Source organism: Coregonus clupeaformis, chromosome 15, assembly GCF_020615455.1.
Source record: "Coregonus clupeaformis isolate EN_2021a chromosome 15, ASM2061545v1, whole genome shotgun sequence".
In the NCBI taxonomy this organism is placed as follows: domain Eukaryota; kingdom Metazoa; phylum Chordata; class Actinopteri; order Salmoniformes; family Salmonidae; genus Coregonus; species Coregonus clupeaformis.
Genome location: NC_059206.1, coordinates 39,152,060 through 39,176,836, shown reverse-complemented (window position 1 = coordinate 39,176,836; position 24,777 = coordinate 39,152,060). Strand labels below are relative to the sequence as shown.

The window sequence follows — 24,777 nt, the reverse complement described above, 5'->3', positions numbered from 1 at the left end:
TCTCTCACTGTTCAAATAAACCTACCATTAAATACATTATAGACTGATCATTTCTTTGTCAGTGGGCAAACGTACAAAATCAGCAGGGGATCCAATACTTTTTTCCTTCACTGTAGGCTGTGAATAGGCTAATGGACAGGTAGAATGAGACCCTGGACACAGACACCTAAAGTGAGATGTGTAGTTTGTATCATAAAAAGACACAGAAAAGGGCAAATCAATGGGAACCAAACGTTTCAATTGTCTGCCAGTGCATATATAGGCCTAGTGTCTCTGTAGAATATTGGGTGTGATGACATCACTGTCTAATCCATCAGTGGTCTCTCTGTCACACTCGACAATTACCAATGTCAGCCAGACTGGATTTATTCCATTCACTCTAGGCTTGGGTGGTATACCGTATATACCGTATACAGGGGTATTTGGAAATAGCCACGGGATGGTTTTTCAAATACCAGTACTGTTCTTCCTTCAGACAAGCAGGCGTCAAAACTTTGTTCGTTTGCACAATGTCTCTCATTCATATTTGCTTGTAAATGTCCAAACTCACCAAAAATTACATTCGGTAGCTCCTACCTACAGTGGGGAGAACAAGTATTTGATACACTGCCGATTTTGCAGGTTTTCCTATTTACAAAGCATGTAGAGGTCTGTAATTTTTAGCATAGGTACACTTCAACCATGAGAGACGGAATCTAAAAATCACATTGTATGATTTTTAAGTAATTAATTTGCATTTTATTGCATGACATAAGTATTTGATACATCAGAAAAGCAGAACTTAATATTTGGTACAGAAACATTTGTTTGCAATTACAGAGATCATACGTTTCCTGTAGGTCTTGACCAGGTTTGCACACACTGCAGCAGGGATTTTGGCCCACTCCTCCATACAGACTTTCTCCAGATCCTTCAGGTTTCGGGGCTGTCGCTGACGATAAAAAATTACAGACCTCTACATGCTTTGTAAGTAGGAAAACCTGCAAAACCTGCAAAATCGGCAGTGTATCAAATACTTGTTCTCCCCACTGTATATATGTCTAACTTTATGAGCTGGATTGCCGGTATTTGCAATTCGTTTATTTACGTTTGAGTGCATTAGCATATTTAGTTAGCAGCCTCCATGGAAATTCGCTATTACTTGTGCTATTTTTGTTAGCATTCTGGTAATAGATGCCCAGACGCTTGAGTTTTTGCGCCCCCTTATGTATTAAACCGGTAATACCATAAATCCTGGGATGAGAGAAGGACGGTATGACGATATGAAAATGTTGATACAGCCCAACCCTAATCACAATGGAATCTAATAACAATGGCAAGTGCATGTACATTCCAAGCTATTTCTTTATCTTAAAACTAATGGTCTAATCCTCTTCATCTAACTCCAGTGGAACAGATGGGAAACTAAAATAAAAAACGAATGTTTCTAGCATTAATATTTGACACAAATAATAGTACCAGATAGCCTATTGTTTACAACAGCCGCCACTAGGGAAATAACCATTGCTGATGTAACTGCCATCAGAGGTATTCCACAGCTCTTTAAACCAGCGTCTGTTTGTGGTGGTCCAGGGAGAGGGGAGAGGAGAGAGAGAGAGAGAGTGCACGAGATAGAGAGAGCGAGAGAGAGAGTGGCCAGGCTGTTTATAGAACAGGTACTCACACAATCTGTCTCGCTATTTCTCTCCGTCTATCACACGCACTCCATTACACAAACGCATAAACACCCAATAATTATCTCCATAAACAAGCATTCTCCCCCTTTCTCGGTCTCACACACACCAAGCAAGCCCAAAACTCCATCCTCGGAGAGAGACAGTGCCAATCACTGGGACTGGGAAAACTACAAAGCAGATCGAAGCTGAGCAGTTGGCATGATTACTGACGTTCCTGGTTCCAGTGACATATGGGGTGTGTTGCTTCATGCCAAATAATCCCCAAATCAATTTCCTCTTTATTTAAAAAAGTAAAGCTTCCAGTCTCTCATCACTGTATGAGATCAGGGATTCAGAGAGCCAGAGCTGGAATGAATTCCTCCTCCTCCTCTAATACACACCCAAGGTCACAGAGAATACCAGTCACTGGGACAATAGCATTACACTGAAAACAATGTAAATAATACAATACTATGAGCAATGTAATGGGAAGGTGATACCCGACTGCTGAAAAGAAAGCAGTTCCTTTCCAGCATGCTAGAATGATGGAAACGACAAAAAAATTATCTCTGTGATGGTGTCATCATCATTCTGCACCTCTTCTCTATGTAGTCTGATTGGAGCATATGGACTGGGTGTTTTGGGGGAAGAGGCGGGGAGGATTCCCAGACGCATTGCAATAGATGAGCCATACAATTCAATGCCTGTGTGCAATGTCAGCTATTCCTGGATATTCTTCAAAAAAGGAAATCTCACTCATATGAAGCCAGTGCAATTCCATCACAGCTTTTTACTGTAGTTCTTTAACATCTATCATTCTTTAGCAGTTTAGGTTATTATTCAAAGATAAAAATCGCTAACCCTACAAAATAATGTTTCCATACCAGAGAGGTCTAATCCACAGGTGCAGAAAATAGGAAGAGAAAGAGGAACTATTTACAGTGTTTTTTTTATAATTATGGATCATGGTGAAAGATCCACTTCAGCTGGCTTGTAGACAGAAATATTATTAAGATTTGTAAGGCTTTAAATGGGGTGGTGCCGGTAACCACTGCATTACACCAATGTTCTGGTCATAGGACTTTGAATGGATAGCCTAGCTAAGTGAGTGTCCAATACAATGATGAATATGAGTCTATGTGAATATACACTCAGGGGCCAGTTTATTAGGTACATCCATCTAGTACCGAGTTGGAACCCCCTTTGCATTCAGAACAACATGAATTCTTTGGGGCATGGAAACATTGCTCAATTGGTATCAAGGGACCTAACGTGTGCCAGGAAAACATTCCCCACACCATTCCCGAGTGGCGCAGTGGTCTAAGGCACTGCATCGCAGTGCAAGCTGTGCCACTAGAGATCCTGGTTCGAGTCCAGGCTCTGTCGCAGCCGGCCGCGACCGGGAGACCCATGGGCGGCGCACAATTGGTCCAGCGTTGTCCAAGGTAGGGGAGGGTTTGGCCGGCAGGGATGTGGATTCGTTTCCCACGGGGGGCCAGTATAAAAAAATAAAAAAAATAAAAAATACATGTATGTATTCACTAACTGTAAGTCGCTCTGGATAAGAGCCTCTGCTAAATGACTAAAATGTAAAAATTTAAAATTATACCACCGCCACCAGCCTGTACCGTTGACACCAGGCAGGATGGGTCCCTGGACTCATGCTGCTTACGCCAAATGCAAATAGTCCAGGTTGCCATGATTAGCTGTTCAGGAGTCTTATGGCTTGGGGGTAGAAGCTGTTAAGAAGCCTTTTGGACCTAGACTTGGCGCTCCGGTACCGCTTGCCGTGCGGTAGCAGAGAGGACAGTCTATGACTAGGGTGGCTGGAGTCTTTGACAATTTTGAGGGCCTTCCTCTGACACCGCCTGGTATAGAGGTCCTGGATGGCAGGAAGCTTGGCCCCAGTGATGTACTGGGCCGTACGCACTACCCTCTGTAGTGCCTTGCGGTCGGAGGCCGAACAGTTGCCATACCAGGCGGTGATGCAACCAGTCAGGATGCTCTCGATGGTGCAGCTGTAGAACCTTTTGAGGATCTGAGGACCCATGCCAAATCTTTTCAGTCTCCTGAGGGGGAATAGGCTTTGTCGTGCCCTCTTCATGACTGTCTTGGTGTGTTTGGACCATGATAGTTTGTTGGTGATGTGGACACCAAGGAACTTGAAGCTCTCAACCTGTTCCACTACAGCCCCGTCGATGAGAATGGGGTCGTGCTCAGTCCTCTTTTTTTCCCTGTAGTCCACAATCATCTCCTTTGTCTTGATCACGTTGAGGGAGAGGTTGTTATCCTGGCACCACACGGCCAGGTCTCTGACCTCCTCCCTATAGGCTGTCTCATAATTGTCGGTGATCAGGCCTACCACTGTTGTGTCGTCAGCAAACTTAATGATGGTGTTGGAGTCGTGCCTGGCCATGCAGTCATGGGTGAACAGGGAGTACAGGAGGGGACTGAGCACGCACCCCTGAGGGGCCCCCATGTTGAGGATCAGCGGGGCAGATGTGTTGTAACCTACCCTTACCACCTGGGGGCGGCACGTCAGGAAGTCCAGGATCCAGTTAAAGAGGGAGCTGTTTAGTCCCAGGGTCCTTAGCTTAGTGATGAGCTTTGAGGGCACTGTGGTGAGCTGTAGTCAATGAATAGCATTCTCACGTAGGTGTTCCTCTTGTCCAGGTGGGAAAGGGCAGTGTGGAGTGCAATAGAGACTGCATCATCTGTGGATCTGTTGGGGCGGTATGCAAATTGGAGTGGGTCTAGGTCTTCTGGGATAATGGTGTTGATGTGAGCCATGACCAGCCTTCAAAGCACTTCATGGCTACAGATGTGAGTGCTACGGATCGGTAGTCATTTAGGCAGGTTATCTTAGTGTTCTTGGGCACAGGGACTATGGTGGTCTGCTTGAAACATGTTGGTATTATAGACTCAGTCAGGGACATGTTGAAAATGTCAGTGAAGACCAGTTGGTCAGCGCATGCTCGGAGTACACGTCCTGGTAATCCGTCTGGCCCTGCGGCCTTGTGAATGTTGACCTGCTTAAAAGTCTTACTCACATCGGCTATGGAGAGCGTGATCACATAGTCATCCGGAACAGCTGATGCTCTCATGTATGCTTCAGTGTTGCTTGCCTCGAAGCGAGCATATAAATTATTTAGCTCGTCTGGTAGGCTTGTGTCACTGGGCAGCTCGTGGCTGTGCTTCCCTTTGTAGTCTGTAATAGTTTTCAAGCCCTGCCACATCCGACGAGCGTCAGAGCCAGTGTAGTACGATTCAATCTTAGTCCTATATTGACTATTTGCCTGTTTGATGGTTCGTCGTAGGGCATAGCGGGATTTCTTATAAGCGTCCGGGCTAGAGTCCTGCTCCTTGAAAGCGGCAGCTCTACCCTTTAGCTCAGTGCGGATCTTGCCTGCAATCCATGGCTTCTGGTTGGGGTATGTACGTACGGTCACTGTGGGGACAACGTCATCAATGCACTTATTGATGAAGCCAGTGACTGATGTGGTGTACTACTCAACGCTATCGGAAGATTACCGGAACATATTCCAGTCTGTGCTAGCAAAACTGTCCTGTAGCTTAGCATCTGCGTCATCTGACCACTTTTTTATTAACCAAGTCACTGGTGCTTCCTGCTTTAGTTTTTGCTTATAAGCAGGAATCAGGAGGATAGAGTTATGGTCAGATTTGCCAAATGGAGGGCGAGGGAGAGCTTTGTACGCGTCTCTGTGTGTGGAGTAAAGGTGGTCTAGAGTTTTTTTCCTCTGGTTGCACATTTAACATGCTGGTAGAAATTAGGTAGAATGGATTTAAGTTTCCCTGCATTAAAGTTCCCGGCCACTAGGAGCGCTGCCTCTGGATGACCGTTTTCCTGTTTACTTATGGCCTTATACAGCTCATTGAGTGCAATCTTAGTGCCTGCATCGGTTTGTGGTGGTAAATAGACAGCTACGAAAAATATAGATGAAAACTCTCTTGGTAAATAGTGTGGTCTACAGCTTATCATGAGATACTCTACCTCAGGCGAGCAAAACCTTGAGACTTCCTTAGTATTAGATTTTATGCACCAGCTGTTGTTTACAAATATACACAGACCGCCACCCCTTGTCTTACCGGAGTCAGCCGTTCTATCCTGCCGATGTAGTGTATATCCCGCCAGCTGTATGTTATCCATGTCGTCGTTCAGCCACGACTCGGTGAAACATAAGATATTACAGTTTTTTATGTCCCGTTGGTAGGATAACCGTAATCTTAGGTCGTCTAACTTATTTTCAAATGATTGAACATTGGCTAATAGGATTGATGGAAGAGGCAGTTTACTCGCTCGCCGTCGGATCTTTACAAGGCACCCTGACCTACGTCCACGATATCTCCGTCTTTTTCTCATGCGAATGACGGGGATTTGGGCCTTGTCGGGTGTCTGTAGGATATCCTTCGCGTCCGACTCGTTGAAGAAAAAATCTTCGTCCAATACGAGGTGAGTAATCGCTGTTCTGATATCAATAAGCTCTTTTTTGTCATAAGAGACGGTGGCAGAAACATTATGTACAGAATAAATTACAAATAACGCGAAGAAACACACATAATAGTACAATTGGTTAGAGGGCTGTAAAACGGCAGCCATCTTCTTCGGCGCCGCTGCTCTGCTCATTTATCGGTCTGTTTGTGGTCCACCTGTTAGCTTGCACGATCCTTGCCATTCATTTCGACCTCTCATCAACGAGCGGATTTCGCCCCAAAGGACCGCCACAGACTGGATGTTTTTTATTTGTCGCACCATTCTCGATAAACCCTAGACATTGTCGGCCGGCCATTTCTGAGATACTAGAACCGGCGTGCCTGGCACCGACGATCATACCACGCCCAGAGTCGCTTAGGTCACTCGTTTTGCCCATTCTAACGTTCAATCGAAAAGTAACAATGCCTCGATGCCTGTCCGCCTGCTTTATATAGCAAGCCACGGCCACATGACTCAATTTTCATGAACGAGGTGTAACTAATAAACTGGCCAATGAGTGTATATCTATGGCCCAGTAGAGAAGAATACCTGTGCCTTGGCCAGTCTCTTCTCCAGCATCTCTCTCTCTCTCTCCGTCTGCACCAGCCGCTTGTTCAACTCCACTACGTCCCCCTTCAACGAGGCCAGGGCTGCCAGGTGGAGCTAAGGAGAGAGGGGTGAGAAAAGAGAGCATTACAACCATAACACACACACACATACACACAAGCACACACATTTCAAGTTACAACATATACAGTGAGTACAGAGCACACGCACTTCTTTGCCCTCACACACAGACACTCTCCAGGGAAGGGTTTAAGCCCAAAGCAGAACAGAGAGAGTCTTAACACTTTAGCATGTGGAGCAAGCAGACTTTTCACTTGGGTGGGCCGAGGTGTCACACACACAAGCCTGTTCAACTGTCTGAGGGCTCACACACACACTCCTCTATTCAGGTAACCTACTCACAGTCATGATTTAAGCCGTATGCTTTCCTAATAATGTGGTCCTCTGTAGCTCAGCTGGTAGAGCACGGCGCTTGTAACGCCAAGGTAGTGGGTTCGATCCCCGGGACCACCCATACACAAAAATGTATGCACGCATGACTGTAAGTCGCTTTGGATAAAAGCGTCTGCTAAATGGCATATTATTATTATATTACCAAAAGCAACTTCCATTTGAAAAAAAATATGACCACGCTTTTTAAATGGTATAGGTTAAGTTACAGAGGAGAGGACTACCTTGGCTTACACTTACTCCATAAACAAATAAAAACAGCACAGTCATGCTTTCTCATATCAAGGGAAAAGTCTCTTAAACTAAATATAAGCCCAGTGGCCTTAGAAAACTCTGCTCTTACCCCTTACCTCAGCATATAGCAACAGAATAACAGAAAACTATAGGAAAGAGGGATAAGAAAAAGACGTCAAACTTCTCAGAGACCAGCTTTCTGTTTCACCATGCCGCGGGGAGGCTTAACTCTCAGAAGAACTAGAGCTGTCGTGACTAGGCAGAGACCGAGTCCAGACACACACACAGACACATCGCATGGGACTGCATGCCACCAAGCTGCAAGGAGAGTCCTTTCCAAACGAGACAGGGGAGCTGACTTGGTTTTCAAGGGAAGAAAGACCAACTGTGAGACCAACCTCCAAATATACACGACCATGGTCGGTGATGCTAAAGTTAGCCTCTACTGCTAACCTAACTCAAACCAGCCCCTGAAGATGTATTTTCACTGCTTGAGTTGTATCTGTAGTATAGCCTAGTGGTTCCAAAACCTTTTTTCTTGTGGACCTCTAGACCAGTGTTTCCCAACCCTGGTCCTCGAGTACCCCCAACAGTACACATTTTTATTGTACTCTGGACAAGCACACCTGATTCAACTTGTCAACTAATCATCAAGCCCTCAATGAGTTGAATGAGATGTGTTTGTCAAGGGCTACAACGAAACTGTGTACTGTTGGGGGTACTCGCAGACCAGGGTTGGGAAACACTGCTAGACAAAGCAATGTTATAAGCCTAACCAGTGACCACAGCACAATCAGCACAAGCCAAACCTCAGTAAGAATAGTCCGCGACCCAACAAGTGTGTCTCTACCTACCATTTGGCAAACAGGCTACACAAATAATATGCAGTCCATACAGGCTTACAATACTTCAAGGTGAATCTTTTGGACTCAGTACTTTTAACAATAACTCCTGAATAGTACATTCTTGGTTTAAAGTCAGTTGCACAGTACTCAAAATGAAAGTGGTATTCATTTACATAACTTCAAGGTGAATCTTCCTTTCACTTTACCTACATTTTCTCTATACACAGAACTCCATACACACTGACTCTTTTAAAACCATAACTCTAGATAGAACAAGTACGCATTGCTGCGTCGGCAGCGATTTGAATTAATTAACCAGCGATAGTGTGTTTCCTCTGCCATCTCTGATGAGCCCTGTGGGGAAGAAACGCATTGAATTAATCCTCTCAGGAAGTGGAAAAACGAAAACATCACAGAGAGTGACTGCAAGGTTCACCTGCTGTTCCAAATGGACCATTTAACTATCTCTCTCTCTCAACAGAGAGAGATAGAGAGAGCATTTCAAATGAGGGACGTTTATTGAAGGCCTCATTACATAGACATAGGGAAGATCCAGTGAGGAACAAATCAGGTTTAGGATATAGTAAAATACCTTATCCTAATACTGAACGGTGAGCCTCTTTGCACCTGCACACACATTGCTATGTGACTGTTCACAAAACGTATAATCTAAATCAATTTGGTATTAGATAGACACAGCATTGGCCATTATATACATATACAGTACCAGTCAAAAGTTTGGACACACCTAAACATTCAAGAGTTGTTCTTTATTTTTACTATTTTCTAGATTGTAGAATAATAGTGAAGACATCAAAACTATGAAATAACACATATGGAATCATGTAGTAACCAAAAAAAGTGTTAAACAAATCAAAATATATGTTTTATATTTGAGATTCTTCAAATAGCCACCCTTTGCCTTGATGACAGCTTTGCACACTCTTGGCATTCTCTCAACTGGCTTCATGAGGTAGTCACCTGGAATGCATTTCAATTAACAGGTGTGCCTTCTTAAAAGTTAATTTGTGGAATTTCTTTCCTTCTTAATGCATTTGAGCCAATCAGTTGTGTTGTGACAAGGTAGGGGGGGTATACAGAAGATAGCCCTATTTGGTAAAATACCAAGTCCATATTATGGCAAGAACAGCTCAAATAAGCAAAGAGAAATGACAGTCCATCATTACTTTAAGACATGAAGGTCAGTCAATCCGGAAAAGTCAAGAACTTTGAACGTTTCTTCAAGTGCAGTCGCAAAAACCATCAAGCGCTATGATGAAACTGGCTCTCATGAGGACCGCCACAGGAATGGAAGACCCAGAGTTACTTCTGCTGCAGAGGATAAGTTCATTAGCGTTACCAGCCTCAGAAATTGCAGCCCAAATAAATGCATCACAGAGTTCAAGTAACAGACACATCTCAACATCAACTGTTCAGAGGAGACTGTGTGAATCAGGCCTTCATGGTTGAATTGCTGCAAAGAAACCACTAATAAAGGACACCAATAAGAAGAAGAGACTAGCTTGGGCCAAGAAACACGAGCAATGGACATTAGACCGGTGGAAATGTGTCCTTGTCTGGAGTCCAAATTGGAGATTTTTGGTTCCAACCGCCGTGTCTTTGTGAGATGCGGTGTGGATGAACGGATGATCTCCGTATTTCCCACCGTAAAGCATGGAGGAGGAGGTGTTATGGTGTGGGGGTGCGTTGCTGGTGACACTGTGTGATTTAATTAGAATTCAAGGCACACTTATCCAGCATGGCTACCACAAAATTCTGCAGCGATACGCCATCCCATCTGGTTTGCGCTTAGTGGGACTATCATTTGTTTTTCAACAGGACAATGACCTAACACACCTCCAGGCTGTGTAAGGGCTATTTTACCAAGAAGGAGAGTGATGGAGTGCTGCATCAGATGACCTGGCCTCCACAATCCCCCGACCTCAACCCAATTGAGATGGTTTGGGATGAGTTGGACTGCAGAGTGAAGGAAAAGCTGCAAACAAGTGCTCAGCATATGTGGGAACTCCTTCAAGACTGTTGGAAAAGCATTCCAGGTGACTACTAACAGTTGATGTTGAGATGTGTCTGTGACTTGAACTCTGTGAAGCATTTATTTGGGCTGCAATTTCTGAGGCTGGTAACTCTAATGAACTTATCTTCTGCAGCAGAGGTAACTCTGGGTCTTCCATTCCTGTGGCGGTCCTCATGAGAGCCTGTTTCATCATAGCGCTTAACGTTCAAAGTTCTTGACTTTTCCGTATTGACTGACCTTCATGTCTTAAAGTAATGATGGACTGTCGTCTCTCTTTGATTATTTGAGCTGTTCTTGCCATAATATGGACTTGGTCTTTTACCAAATAGGGCTATCGTCTGTATACCCCCCCTACCTTGTCACAACACAACTGATTGGCTCAAACGTATTAAGAAGGAAAGAAATTCCACAAATTAACTTTTAAGAAGGCACACCTGTTAATTGAAATGCATTACAGGTGACTACCTCATGAAGCCGGTTGAGAGAATGCCAAGAGTGTGCAAAGCTGTCATCAAGGCAAAGGGTGGCTATTTGAAGAATCTCAAATATAAAATACATTTGGATTTGTTTAACACTTTTTTGGTTACTACATGATTCCATATGTGTTATTTCATAGTTTTGATGTCTTCACTATTATTCTACAATGTAAAATAATTGTTAAAATAAAGAAAAACCCTTGAATGAGTAGGTGTGTCCAAACTTTTGACTGGTAGTATATATATATATATAAATAACACTGTAGTTTGTATGAAAAGGCTTAAGCTTCCATGATAAGTAAATGAGTGAGACAATGACATAAATCAATGCATCGTTTAACCAGTCATCTTCACCATTCGCTCAACTGGTGGGGCCAACCACCAGAACTAACCTTCGGTCCACATCCAATCAGAAGAGCATCCAAAACCACTGAACCCTGGGAAAAAGCTATAAGGGTCGGGAGATCAGCGGTGGAAAGAGGAAAATGACATGGGAGACAGACTGAAAAGCAGGCAGAGGTATGAAGTAGAGGTATTTAGTGACCCCAGACAGTACACAAGCACAACCCTTGATCTCAGTGTTGGGTTTCACCATGAGGAGAGAAAAGGACGGGGTAGCCTTGACCTTCTTACTCTATTTCAGTGGTCACCAAGCGATCGATTGCGATCGACTGGTCGCTCTCCAAGGCATTCCTAGTCGATCGCGAAATATTTATATAATAAACGCAACGATAAATCCATGCATTCCTACTTTTTTCTGTCTCGCGCTGTTAGACGTAGGTGCACTTATTTCAGCTGCCCTCTGCGCCGGGTAGGCAAAGTTGTTCCCATTTTGAACCATTTAATGTGTCTGAAGGTACAAACTACGCCTACTTGGCGTGCCTGGGAGTGCAAATCAAGTGTACCTATTGGCCGACCGCTAGCCAATCGGATTGCTCAGATCACCATGTCTGTCTGCTGCTTGCTCGAGCGCGTAGCAAAGTTGATACTTAGATTTCAAAAAGTCTAAAACCATGACTAGAGAGAGACTTTCCTCTGTAGCTCAATTGGTAGAGCATGGCGCCAGGGTAGTGGGTGCGATCCCCGGGACCACCCATACGTAAAAATGTATGCACACATGACTAAGTCGCTTTGGATAAAAGCGTCTGCTAAATGGGATATTATTATTATATTATTATTTTTGCAGCAAAGAGTTGGTGTTATGAGTGAGTTCATGTTAAAGTTTTTATTCAGCACTGTCAACACTTTTTATTCAACACTTTTATAAACCATTAAATTCGCTCTTCCACTTGTGCTGCAACCAGCACTGCAGCTTCAATGAATGACTAGCAAAGTGTATCGATAGGCTTGCGTTTTTTAATATCGAGTAACAACATGAATATGTGCATGAGGCAGAAATAATGTGGTGTTTTGCTGTCAGCTCAAAGACGGTGTCCCCTTTTTGGTCAGTATTAGCGGAGGGGGGAGAGCTGAGGGACGGTCTGACGGTGAGAGGCTGAACCTCTGATGCTCTCCCTCCGCAGAGACTGACCATCAGATGCAAGCACAATCAGTCCAATAAAATAAAGAAAGCACATTATTTCAATGTATGCTCACTCAGCTGTGCCTCACAAGTCATACAACAAATGATCTATTAACAGTGTGATCATATACTGTAGCTCATGTTTTCAAATATAATTTTTAAATGGTCTGAGAAGTACAACATTGGCAGGGCAATTCAAGCATAGCCAATATGCATATTGGGATAATGTACAAACCTCATTGCTACAGAACTGTTTTTAATAGATTCATGTCATGTTTTTTTTTTTTATCTGAGCGGTAGATCGGCCTTCAATTTGACTCCGAAAGTGATCTCGGCTCAGAAAAGTTTGGGGACCACTGCTCTATTTCAATTACAGTTCTTCAATTGGAGTTATTGAATACAGTGATGTAGTAGGGAGTTGTAGTTTCCAACAGGCCAATATTCTACATAGTTTAGTGCAGAAATTGTGGTAATTAACTACAATGACCATAATCCATTGTGCTCCTACTTGTCCGGTTTGTGTGAAGCAGACAAGGAGACAGAGAGATCGAAAGGGATAGAGAGCAGTTGCTTCACAAAGTATCTCTACCAAAATAAAAACATTATTTAAGTGATTGATAGTTGGTATTCAGCAGTCATAAAAGTATGCCATTTACTTTGAAGAATTACTAAAATAGTGATTTTGTCAGACAGCATAGACAGCAGCAATATAGAGATGAGATGAAGACTTGGATTTAAATAATAAAGTCATTAAATAAAACAAATGTAATATATACACAGCAACTGAAATATTTCATTAAAGTAAAGTAAAGTAATGTGAATAAATGATGATTAATTCATGGGAATTGAATTGTTTTATTCTGTGTTGTTACAGCATTGATACCACATAATGCATAGTGCATTTCATGTCCATTTTTATTTTCAGCACTAACAGTAGTTATTTGGTGCCAAAAGACAATTCTTGTTGCCTACAGAATTTGCCTGAGTAATTATGATCAAGGCTAGTTCCGTAGCCACAAATCATGAGTAGTAGCCTAATCATACAGGCCAATTTTTTGCTCTCTCTGCACTATTATTTAAAAGAGGCCTGGAGTTAATTACATAATTCCTCCTAAATAAACGTTTTGAGTTTTCCTCTGACCTGTCCTATTTCCCTGGTCCAGACGAGCCAATCGGAGCCAATAGCAATGATGGACTGAGGATATTTAGCTCTCAATGATTGGCTGACCTGGCCTCCAGTGTATGTGTGTAACATTTAATATGTATTTTCTGGCAGACAAGGGACCCATGCAGTCTGAGGCGACAAGCTGTCACTGATGTGTTTACAGAGTTCTGCCTAGGAAGGTTCTGAGCCCCTCTCTCCTATCTCTCCCTCACACATTCTCACTCTCACACACACACACACACACACACACACAGCCCATTTCAGGCTCCGGAGGGAGTTAGGCCTATCTCATGGGTAAAATTATATTAATTACAGCTCCATGATGCACTTCCATTATCTATTTGAGGGAGTAGGGGGCAGGGAGGGGAGGGGTTGGGGATGAGAGGGCCGTTCTACAGATGCCACTCCCGGGAATTCAGGGGTATCCTTTTCAGACGGATGGCAATCCTCTAACCTCCATCACTGCCACTCAATGTCTCCATGTCAACCTTACACACCCTCCTTAAAACAAGTTAAATGTAACTAAATGTAATTGAAAATGTAATCTACGTAATCCCCACAAGTAATTATTTATCATGAGAAGGCCATAAACAATAACTAGTAATGCTGCATACTCCAAGAAAGGTTCAAACTCACCTTTCTGGTAAAACATTGTTATAAATTGCTGAGGTGTAGTCATCTTTGAGGAAACAAGTTCAAGTACACAGTACAAATATGATAAAAATATGAAAGGTTTTATATGATGTGTTTCCTATTCAACAAAACTGTATGATTAAGGCTTGAAATTACTCATATGCTTTCTAAATTCAGTATAATCAAATTATAAAACAACTAAATATAAGATTTCGCCTTCCTTATAACTGTAAAATACATATTTGTATGTTTAGTGTTAGACAAAATGTACATGTCTATACAAAAGACTCCACTTCGTCCGGATTATTACATGACCCATCAAATTAACCAGGTGTGTCTATTGTATTTCATGAACATGTGTACATGTCTAGACAATAGTGACCCATCCACTTAGCTAGATGTGGCTGGGGGGTGATAGCATTTCCTTCACATGACCTATCAATTTAGACAAGTGTGTCATCTAATATCTGGACACTTTCTGTTTTTGATATTGCTACTATGCAAGTAACCACTTCACTGTACCGTTTACACCTTCTGTATCCTGTGCATGTGACATAAAACTTAGATTTGATATAGCATGTGTTTACCACATGGCCTCACATGTGAATCCTTAAAGAGATGGGTCGGGCTAAGGCTTAAGAGGGTGTGAATGATGCTGAATGGGTGTAGACAAAGAAGAGCTCTCCAGGAGGTGCACAAAAACATTCAAGGACCATTTTCTCAAAAGTGGGGTTACAAGTTTATCAACTTTCAAAGCAGAATTACTTTCCCACTGTTCCTCAACTGCAGTGTATGACATACCATTTTTTTTTATTTTAGCTCTGAGTCTCTACTTTTATCCAATGTAAAAAAATTTTTTTAAAAAAGCATTTCAAATGATGCTACATAAGACCAAATCGAGGTGGTCGGTCACATATTTTCTAAAGGCCTCTCTGGATCAAAAACGTATGCCCACATCGCTGTGAACGTCTCAAAGAGCTCTATCTTGGCATCCTGAACTCATTAGGAACTCGCCTTTCATCTCATATTAATATTGTCCGTCTATGACAAACAAAGTGTTTTTTGTTTACAATCTATGAATTATTTTAGATTACTGGCTATAAATCGATCTCTGAATGTGCTACAGTGACAAAACCACTCTCTCCTGCTGCGCTACAATGTAAGGATTCCAGGCATATGCGTTGACAGTGGCTGTGATGTAGGGTTCAGCCAGGAGTTGATAGACAGTCGGAAAAGTGAATGAAATGGTAGGAGAGACATTCCAGCTTCAAATGGTGTCAGATTTCATATCCTGCATCATACAAGCAGAAAATATATACTCCTGTGTCCTTGAGAATCAGGGCTACTGCTCAATGCAAGACACTTCAATCTATTGCGTCCACACATCGATTTATAAGCGAAAAAGGTAAGTCGAACCAGTACCAGAACCATGCAGGTCCCCAAAACTGCAGACTTTACATCTACAGTGCATTCAGAAAGTATTCAAACCCCTTCACTTTTTCCACATTTTGTTACGTTACAGCCTTATTCTAAAATAGATTAAATTAAATGTTTTCCTCATCAAATCTACACACAATATCCCAGAATATGTTAATTTTTTTTATGAGCATGGCCTTATTTCTATTACAGTAATCATATTCCATTCACCCAGCTCAATGTAACATCGTAACAATGTAACATGTTTGAGTAGGCTAAATTAGCTAGCTGCATTAGAAAAAAAATACAATGAAATATAGCTAGCTCTCTCTCTCTTCCTCCCTCTCTCTGCTGCTTCTCCTTAAAGTAAATTTGTTTGTACTCACCACATTTTATGCACTGCAGTGCTAGCTAGCTTATGCTTATGCTTTCTGTACTAGATTCATTCTCTGATCCTTTGATTCGGTGGACAACATGTCAGTTCATGTTGCAAGAGTTCTGATAGGTTGGAGGATGTCCTCCGGAAGTCGTTATAATTACTGTGTAAGTCTATGGAAGGGGGTGAGAACCATGAGCCTCCTAGGTTTGGTATTGAAGTCACTGTACCCTGAGGTGGACGGAAACTAGCTGTCCTCCATCTACACCATGGTGCTACCCCAGAGAGCGCTGTTGAGGCTACTGTAGACCTTCATTGCAAAACAGTGTGTTTTAAATCAGTTATTTGGTGCCATGTGAATGTATTTCGTTTTATCGAAAAAGGAGAACTTTATGTTTCACTACAAAAAAAATGAAAATGAAATTCACTAAATAAGATAATCCTCCTCCTCTAGCCTAAACTAGCAAAATAATACAATAATGTAGGACTATATGTTCCCCATATGGTGAAACCTTCACAAATACAAGAGTGCCACATACCAAAATGATATCTGGTCAGGTGTAATGTACAGTGGGGAAAAAAAGTATTTAGTCAGCCACCAATTGTGCAAGTTCTCCCACTTAAAAAGATGAGAGGCCTGTAATTTTCATCATAGGTACACGTCAACTATGACAGACAAAATGAGTTTTTTTTTCTCCAGAAAATCACATTGTAGGATTTTTAATGAATTTATTTGCAAATGATGGTGGAAAATAAGTATTTGGTCAATAACAAAAGTTTCTCAATACTTTGTTATATACCCTTTGTTGGCAATGACACAGGTCAAACGTTTTCTGTAAGTCTTCACAAGGTTTCCACACACTGTTGCTGGTATTTTGGCCCATTCATCCATGCAGATCTCCTCTAGAGCAGTGATGTTTTGGGGCTGTCGCTGGGCAACACAGACTTTCAACTCCCTCCAAAGATTTTCTATGGGGTTGAGATCTGGCGACTGGCTTAGGCCACTCCAGGACCTTGAAATGCTTCTTACGAAGCCACTCCTTTGTTGCCCGGGCGATGTGTTTGGGATCATTGTCATGCTGAAAGACCCAGCCACGTTTCATCTTCAATGCCCTTGCTGATGGAAGGAGGTTTTCACTCAAAATCTCACGATACATGGCCCCATTCATTCTTTCCTTTACACGGATCAGTCGTCCTGGTCCCTTTGCAGAAAAACATTCCCAAAGCATGATGTTTCCACCCCCATGCTTCACAGTAGGTATGGTGTTCTTTGGATGCAACTCAGCATTCTTTGTCCTCCAAACACAACGAGTTGAGTTGGTTTCATCTGACCATATGACATTCTCCCAATCCTCTTCTGGATCATCCAAATGCACTCTAGCAAACTTCAGACGGGCCTGGACATGTACTGGCTTAAGCAGGGGGACACGTCTGGCACTGCAGGATTTGAGTCCCTGGCGGCGTAGTGTGTTACTGATGGTAGGCTTTGTTACTTTGGTCCCAGCTCTCTGCAGGTCATTCACTAGGTCCCCCCGTGTGGTTCTGGGATTTTTGCTCACCGTTCTTGTGATCATTTTGACCCCACGGGGTAGATCTTGCGTGGAGCCCCAGATCGAGGGAGATTATCAGTGGTCTTGTATGTCTTCCATTTCCTGATAATTGCTACCACAGTTGATTTCTTCAAACCAAGCTGCTTACCTATTGCAGATTCAGTCTTCCCAGCCTGGTGCAGGTCTACAATTTTGTTTCTGGTGTCCTTTGACAGCTCTTTGGTCTTGGCCATAGTGGAGTTTGGAGTGTGACTGTTTGAGGTTGTGGACAGGTGTCTTTTATACTGATAACAAGTTCAAACAGGTGCCATTAATACAGGTAACGAGTGGAGGACAGAGGAGCCTCTTAAAGAAGAAGTTACAGGTCTGTGAGAGCCAGAAATCTTGCTTGTTTGTAGGTGACCAAATACTTATTTTCCTCCATAATTTGCAAATAAATTCATTAAAAATCCTACAATGTGATTTTCAGGAAAAAGAAAATCTCAATTTGTCTGTCATAGTTGACGTGTACCTATGATGAAAATTACAGGCCTCTCTCATCTTTTTAGTGGGAGAACTTGCACAATTGGTGGCTGACTAAATACTTTTTCCCCCCACTGTATGTTAACCAATGAAATTGCCTTATCTGAAAGCTACAATACCGATTGACCTTATAAAGGTTGTCCCCAATCTGTGTCTGTGAGCTATTAATTTAAGGTAAAGGTCTTGTTGCCACTGTCCCCATTGTAAAAAATTATGACCTACAGTACAGTGGGTTTTGTACTAGGGACTAGGCTTTTGACTGAAACCTCTGTGAAACCTCAAGGTAAACCCAAGCGATACTTATGAATAAAACACAATAGTAGTGAGCGGGATGTTTGTACTGTGTACCCTGTACCAAGAGTAGAAATGTGTTTTAAGTCCACCAAATGAAGAGGGCAACATTGTTCATTAGCCATCACTAAGGCAGAATTAAGCCAGTACAAGCTTTATGCAGCCAGTACAACTACAACCTTTACTAAGTACAGGAGAGGCAAACAATTCAACAGCAGTGCAGTAGCTATGCAGCCTATTTATCTCATACAGTGCCTTCAGAAGGTATTCACACCCCTTGACTTTTTCCACATTTTGTTGTTACAGCCTGAATTTAAAATGGATTAAATTGAGATTGTGTGTCACTGGCCTACACACGATACCCCATAATGTCAAAGTGGAATGATGTTTTTGGAATTATTTTCAAATTAATTAAAAATGAAAAGATGAAATGTATTGAGTCAATTAGTATTCAGCCCATTTGTTATGGCAAGCCTAAATAAGTTCAGGAGTAAAAATGTGCTTAACAAGTCACATAATACGTTGCATGGACTCTGTGTGCAATAATTGTGTTTAATATGATTTTTGATTGATTACCTCATCTCCGTACCCCACACATACAATTATCTGTAAGGTCCCTCAGTTGAGTAGTGGATTTCAAACACAGATTCAACCACAAAGACCAGTGAGGATTTCCAATGCCTCGCAAAGAAGGGCACCTACTGGTAGATAAAACCTTTTTTTTTTTTTTTATACAGACATTGAATATCCCTTTGATCAAGGTGAAGTTATTAATTACACTTTGGATTGTGTATCAATACACCCAGTCACTACAGAGATACTAACTCTGTTGCAGGAGAGGAAGGAAACCGCTCAGGGATTTCACCATGAGGCCAATGGTGATTTTAAACCTGTTACAGAGTTTAATGGCTGTGATAGGAGAAAACTGAGGCTAGATCAACAACATTGTATTTACTCCACAATACTAACCTAAATGACAGAGTGAAAAGAAGGAAGCCTGTACAGAATAAAAATATTCCAAAACATGCATCCTGTTTGCAATAAGGCACCACTCTTCATATTTTCAAGCATGGTGGTGGCTGCATCATGTTATTGGTATGCTGGTCATCGGCAAGGACTAGTGAGTTTGTTTTGTTGATAAAAATAAACGGAATAAAGCTAAGCACAGGCAAAATCCTAGAGGAAAACCTGGTTCAGTCTGCATTCCAACAGACACTGGGAGACAAATGTACCTTTCAGCAGGACAATAACCTAAAACACAAGGCTAAATATACACTGGAGTTGCTTACCAAGACGACATTGAATGTTCCTGAGTGGCCCAGATTTTACTTAAATCTACTTGAAAATCTATGGCAAGACCTGAAAATGGTTGTCTAGCAATGAACAACAAGCAATTTGACAGAGCTTGAAGAAATTTTAAAATAATACTGCTCAAATATTGTACAATCCCGGTGTGCAAAGCTCTTAAGACACATACCCAGAAAGACTAACAGCTGTAATCGCTGCCAAAGTTGATTCTAACATTTTTTGAAATTTTCTTCCAATTTGACAGAGTATTTAGTGTAGATGGCTGACAAAATATTACAACAAAATGTTACAACAAAATGTGGAAAGAGTCAAGGGGTGTGAATACTTTCTAAAGGCACTCACTGTAGCTGCCCTTCCTCAGGCTCGAAAAAAATATTAACTCAAGCAACGGAACAATTAATTGCCCTCTCAGGGTCCGCAAACAGACGCTCCTACAGAGGCTGTAATCAATCTCACCTCGCCACCCGGCACCAAAAATAGTTTGGTGCTCCACATGCTGAGGGAAGATGTGATTCATATCTAATTTGTGTTATGGCCAGAAGACAGAGACAAATTATCACATGGTAACTCTTCAATGCTGAAGCTAATTGAATACATTAAAGGCAATATAGTGTCAACTTGTGTTATAAATTGTATTATTTCGCCAAAAGCTGCAGCATTCCGACGAGTTCTTTTCAGGGCAAGTGGAAAAACGTGGCCTTGCCGTCTGCTGGCTAAATGCTAACGCTGAAGCTTTTCTGCATTGAGATCAACTTCTCTTCTGATTGAATTTAGATTTAGGGTCAGTTTTCCCCTTTACAATCATAGCATTAACAGTTAGAACAGCGGTTTCAAACATGCAATTCGAGAGTCATTTGTGGCCCCCACTTGTGATCCCAATTGAATTGGGATAGAACAATTCATGCAACAGCACCTAGTGCATTCTACACAACGAGGCAAGAAATTGCTTCATGTAGAATGATTTTGTAGCATATACCTATAAGCATGTAGGTATACAAGTTATTGCAATATTATTTTTGCACTAGTTGGCTGTACCGGCACCAAAACACCAGTATTTCTTCCTTTATAACTTGTTCTCTATCTTCTTTTTAAATAGGGAGCCAATTTGTTTTCAGCACTTTTATTTCCCTGACTGATCAAACTAGTTTTCTAATGTTCTCGCTTGTCTCTCTGCAGCAGACATATGATGAGCAATATGTTTGGAACATCGAATCACAATAAAATCACAGTATCAAATTGCAATACATATAGAATTGTGAGAATCGCAATATATATCGTATCAGCACCTAAGTATCGTGATAATATCGTATCGTGAGGTCCCTGGAAATTCCCAGCCCTAGTATACACCGTCCAATGAAATGCTTACTTGCAGGTTTCTTCTCAACAACAACAATATTAAATAATAAAAGATAAGAATACAAATATGAAGTAAATGGCTTTCTAGAATCTAATAAACATTTTAGCATTAGTATAATACAGGAAGGCACAACTTATAGTCCAATATTTACACGTGTAGTGGGGAAGGGGGGATTGGGGGGCAAGTGTTTAAATTGTTCAGTATTTAGCAATCATAATAAGAGTCTGGTAGCAGCAGTTGTGATATGTGTCGCATGAATGTATATATGTGTGTGTGTGTGTGTGTGTGTGTGTGTGTGTGTGTGTGTGTGTGTGTGTGTGTATGTGTGCGCATGTGGGTGTGTGCTTGAGTGAGTGCATGTGTTCTAAGGTGCGGAGAAACAGAGTAGGTGGTTGTCAGTCCAGTTCAAGTGTTCAGCATTCTCTGTTGGTATCAGAACTCATGCTCCGATACTGTTTGCCCGATGGTAAGGGAGAGAACAGCTTGTGGCTGGGGTGTGTGGGGTCCTTGATGATGCTGCGGGCCTTCCTCAGGCACCGTTTCGAGTACATGTCCTGGGTGGATGGGAGCACTGTCCCAGCAATGTACTGGGCTGTCTTCACCACCCACTGGAGGGCCTTGCGGTCGTGGACAGAGCAATTCCCATACCAGGCTGTGATGCAACTGGTCAGGACGCTCTCAATGGCGCAATGGTAGTATTTGGAGAGGAACCGGGGTGGCATGCCAAATTTCTTCAGCCATCTTAGGAAGTAGAGACACTTTTGCGCCCTCTTGACATTACCTAATGAAGCCTGTGACTGACAATGTATATTCCTCAATATTGATGGATGAGTTCTGGGTGGATGAGTCTTTGAACATATTCCAATCAGTATTCTCAAAACAGTCCTGCAGCATTGAGTCTGCCTCCTCTGTCCAGCGCCTCACTATTCTGTGTTGGTGGCTCCCTCTTGAGTTGCTGCTTGTAGGCGGGGAGTATGAACAGAGACATTATCTGATTGGCCGAAGTGGGGGCGGGGGGTGGCTTTGTACGCATCACCAATGTTAGTATATACACTGAGTGTACAAAACATTAAGAAAACCTTCCTAATATTGAGTTTCACCCCCCTCTTTTGCCCTCAGAACAGCCTCAATTCGTCGGGGCATGCACTCTACAAGGTGTCGAAAGCGTTCCACCGGGATGCTGGCCCATGTTGACTCCAATGCTTCACACAGTTGTGTCAGCTTGGCTGGATGTCCTTTGGGTGGTGGACCATTCTTGATACACACGGGAAACTGTTGAGCATGAAAAACCCAGCACCGTTGCAGTTCTTAACACAAACCGGTGCGCCTGGCACCTACTAGCATACCCTGTTCAAAGGCACTTAAATATTTAGTCTTGCCCATTCACCCTCTGAATGGCACACATTCACAATCCATGTCAATTGTCTCAAGGCTTAAAATGTATTCTTAAATCTGTTTCCTCCCATTCATCTACACTGATTGAAGTGGATTTAACAAGTGACATCAATAAGGGATCATAGCTTTCACCTGGATTCACATGATCAGTCTATGTCATGGAGAGCTGGTGTTCATAATGTTTTGTACACTTAGTGTACATGGTCCAGTACATTCTTTTTTCTTGTGGGGCAGGATACATGTTGGTAATATTTTAAAAAATCCCCCGTGACAATAAAGACTGCTTCTGGGTGAGACGATTCTTGCTGACTAATGATTTTGTACAATTCGCTGAGTGTCGCCTTGATGTTTGCTTGTGGCGGTATGTACACAGCTGTGATAATAACACAAGTGAATTCCCTCAGCATATAGTGGGGTCGGCATATTAAGCATCAGAAACTCCAGGTTGGGTGAAGAGGAGCTTGAGATGTTTTCAACTTCGGTACACCAGGAATTGTTGATGAGGAAACATACCCCTCCCACCTACTCTTACCAGAAGCCGGCGTTTAATCCATATGGAAAACGGAAAAGCAGTTGGGTTGAATAGCAGAGTCGAGTGTATCGTCTGTAAGCCATGTCTCTGTAAAAACAAAGACACAGCATTCCCTGATGTCCCTCTGCGATTTAAACCTTGCTCCAGCGATTGGACATAGGAAATTAATGCATGAACATTCTGAGCAAACAAAGTAATAATTAATGCAAAAATAGCCACAAAAAAGCAAAGTCGAGCAGGAACCGGCAAGACGCGCACCCTCCTCAGCACCGCCATCTTATTCAGTAGTCCTGTGGTGTACCTAGTGGTGAATTATTTTGTTATTGTTTTTCCCCAGTATATGGCGCTCCTGACAACTGCCTTTACAGGCATGGGCCCTTAGTCAAATTGACTTAACTTCTAATGCAGGGGGTGTCTATTAGGTTAACACACAAAACGGACCTTGGATCAGTCCTAAAGGATCAGACGGCTTTGCTGAAGTATTTATCTTTATGAAAGTGCAAACAGGTTAGCAAATTAGCGCCAGGCAAGGTTTTAAAGGCTCTCCCAGTGGTATGGGTCTGTGTGACATGCTGACAGCCTACATTCACACAAATCGTATTTCCTTTGATGACATGTCTCGGTGCCACATGGGAAGTGGCCCTCCCTCCTCTCGGCATTCCTGCCATACGTCACTTGTCATTTCTCCACGACTATAATTACCTTAAAAGCATTGGAATTTCTGGAGAGACCCACACACGCCACACCTCCACCCATCCAACCCTCAATACCTCCACCTCTTACCAATGCACTCAACCCTCCCCCATCTAGGCCCATAGCTATGCCTTTGGATAAGAATATACTACACCATTGAGACCACCGCAGTTTGACTATTTTTATAGTTTACTCCGCTCTCTCTCCATGCCACTTCCCACACAGACCTAGCCCTGCCCCATCACTCAAGGAGCTTATTTGTTGTTTCTCGACCACGAGACACTAACGTTCAGTCTGCATGGTCAGTGTAACAATGTTGATGACGACGATGTTAAATCCACAAGCGTTCTATAACTACACTATTAGTTTGTTTTTTACATCTTCAAACAGCTAGTTTGACTTTTATTAGCAAGTTATGGCTAAATTGCCTTAGCCGCTAAAGCTAGCCGCTAATGATAATGATAATCACTAGTTAGCTGGCTATCTATACTGAACAAAAATATAAACTCAACATGGAACTGAAATAAAAGATCCAATAAATTTTCCATATGCAAAAAATGCTTATTTCGCTCCAATTTTGTGCACAAATTAACCTAATAGACACCCCCTGCATTAGAAGTTAACATACAAAACTGACCTTGGATCAGTCCTAACCAACCAAGATAATCCCTCCACCTGACAGGTGTGGCATATCAAGAAGCTGATTAAACAGCATGATCATTTCACAGGTGCATCTTGTGCTGGAGACAATAAAAAGGCCTCTGTAAAATGTGCAGTTTTGTCACACAACACAATGCCACATATGTCTCAAGTTTTTAGGGAGTGTGCAGTTGGCATGCTGACTGCAGGAATGTCCACCATAGCTGTTGCCAGAGAATTGAATGTTCATTTCTCTACCATAAGCCTCCTCCAACGTTATTTTAGAGAATTTGGCAGTACCGGCCTCACAACCACAGACCACATGTAACCACGCCAGCCCAGGACCTCCACATCCGGCTTCTTCACCTGTGGGATCGTCTGAGACCAGAAGAAACTGAGGAGTATTTCTGTCTGTAATAAAGCCCTTTTGTGGGGAAAAACTAATTCTGATTGGTTGGGCCTGGCTCCCCAGTGGGTGGCTTATGCCCTCCCATGCCCACCCATGGCTGCACCCCTGCCTAGTCATGTGAAATCCATTGATTAGGGCCTAATGAATTTATTTCAATTGACTGATTTCCTTATATGAACTGTAACTCAGTAAAATCGTTGAAATTGTTGCATGTT

The 24,777-nt window shown here is 42.4% G+C and overlaps 1 protein-coding gene across 3 annotated transcripts in view; it reads right to left on the bottom strand.

Moving 5' to 3' along the window:
- The window catches only part of LOC121582465 (colorectal mutant cancer protein), a 138,897-nt gene that overhangs the window by 66,300 nt on the left and 47,820 nt on the right, over positions 1-24,777 (bottom strand). For all 3 annotated transcript variants that reach the window (XM_041898266.2, XM_041898267.2, XM_045225128.1), the window contains one exon: positions 6,697-6,810. In XM_041898266.2, the coding sequence (XP_041754200.1) occupies positions 6,697-6,810 (114 nt within the window). The remainder of the gene's footprint in view (positions 1-6,696; positions 6,811-24,777) is intronic.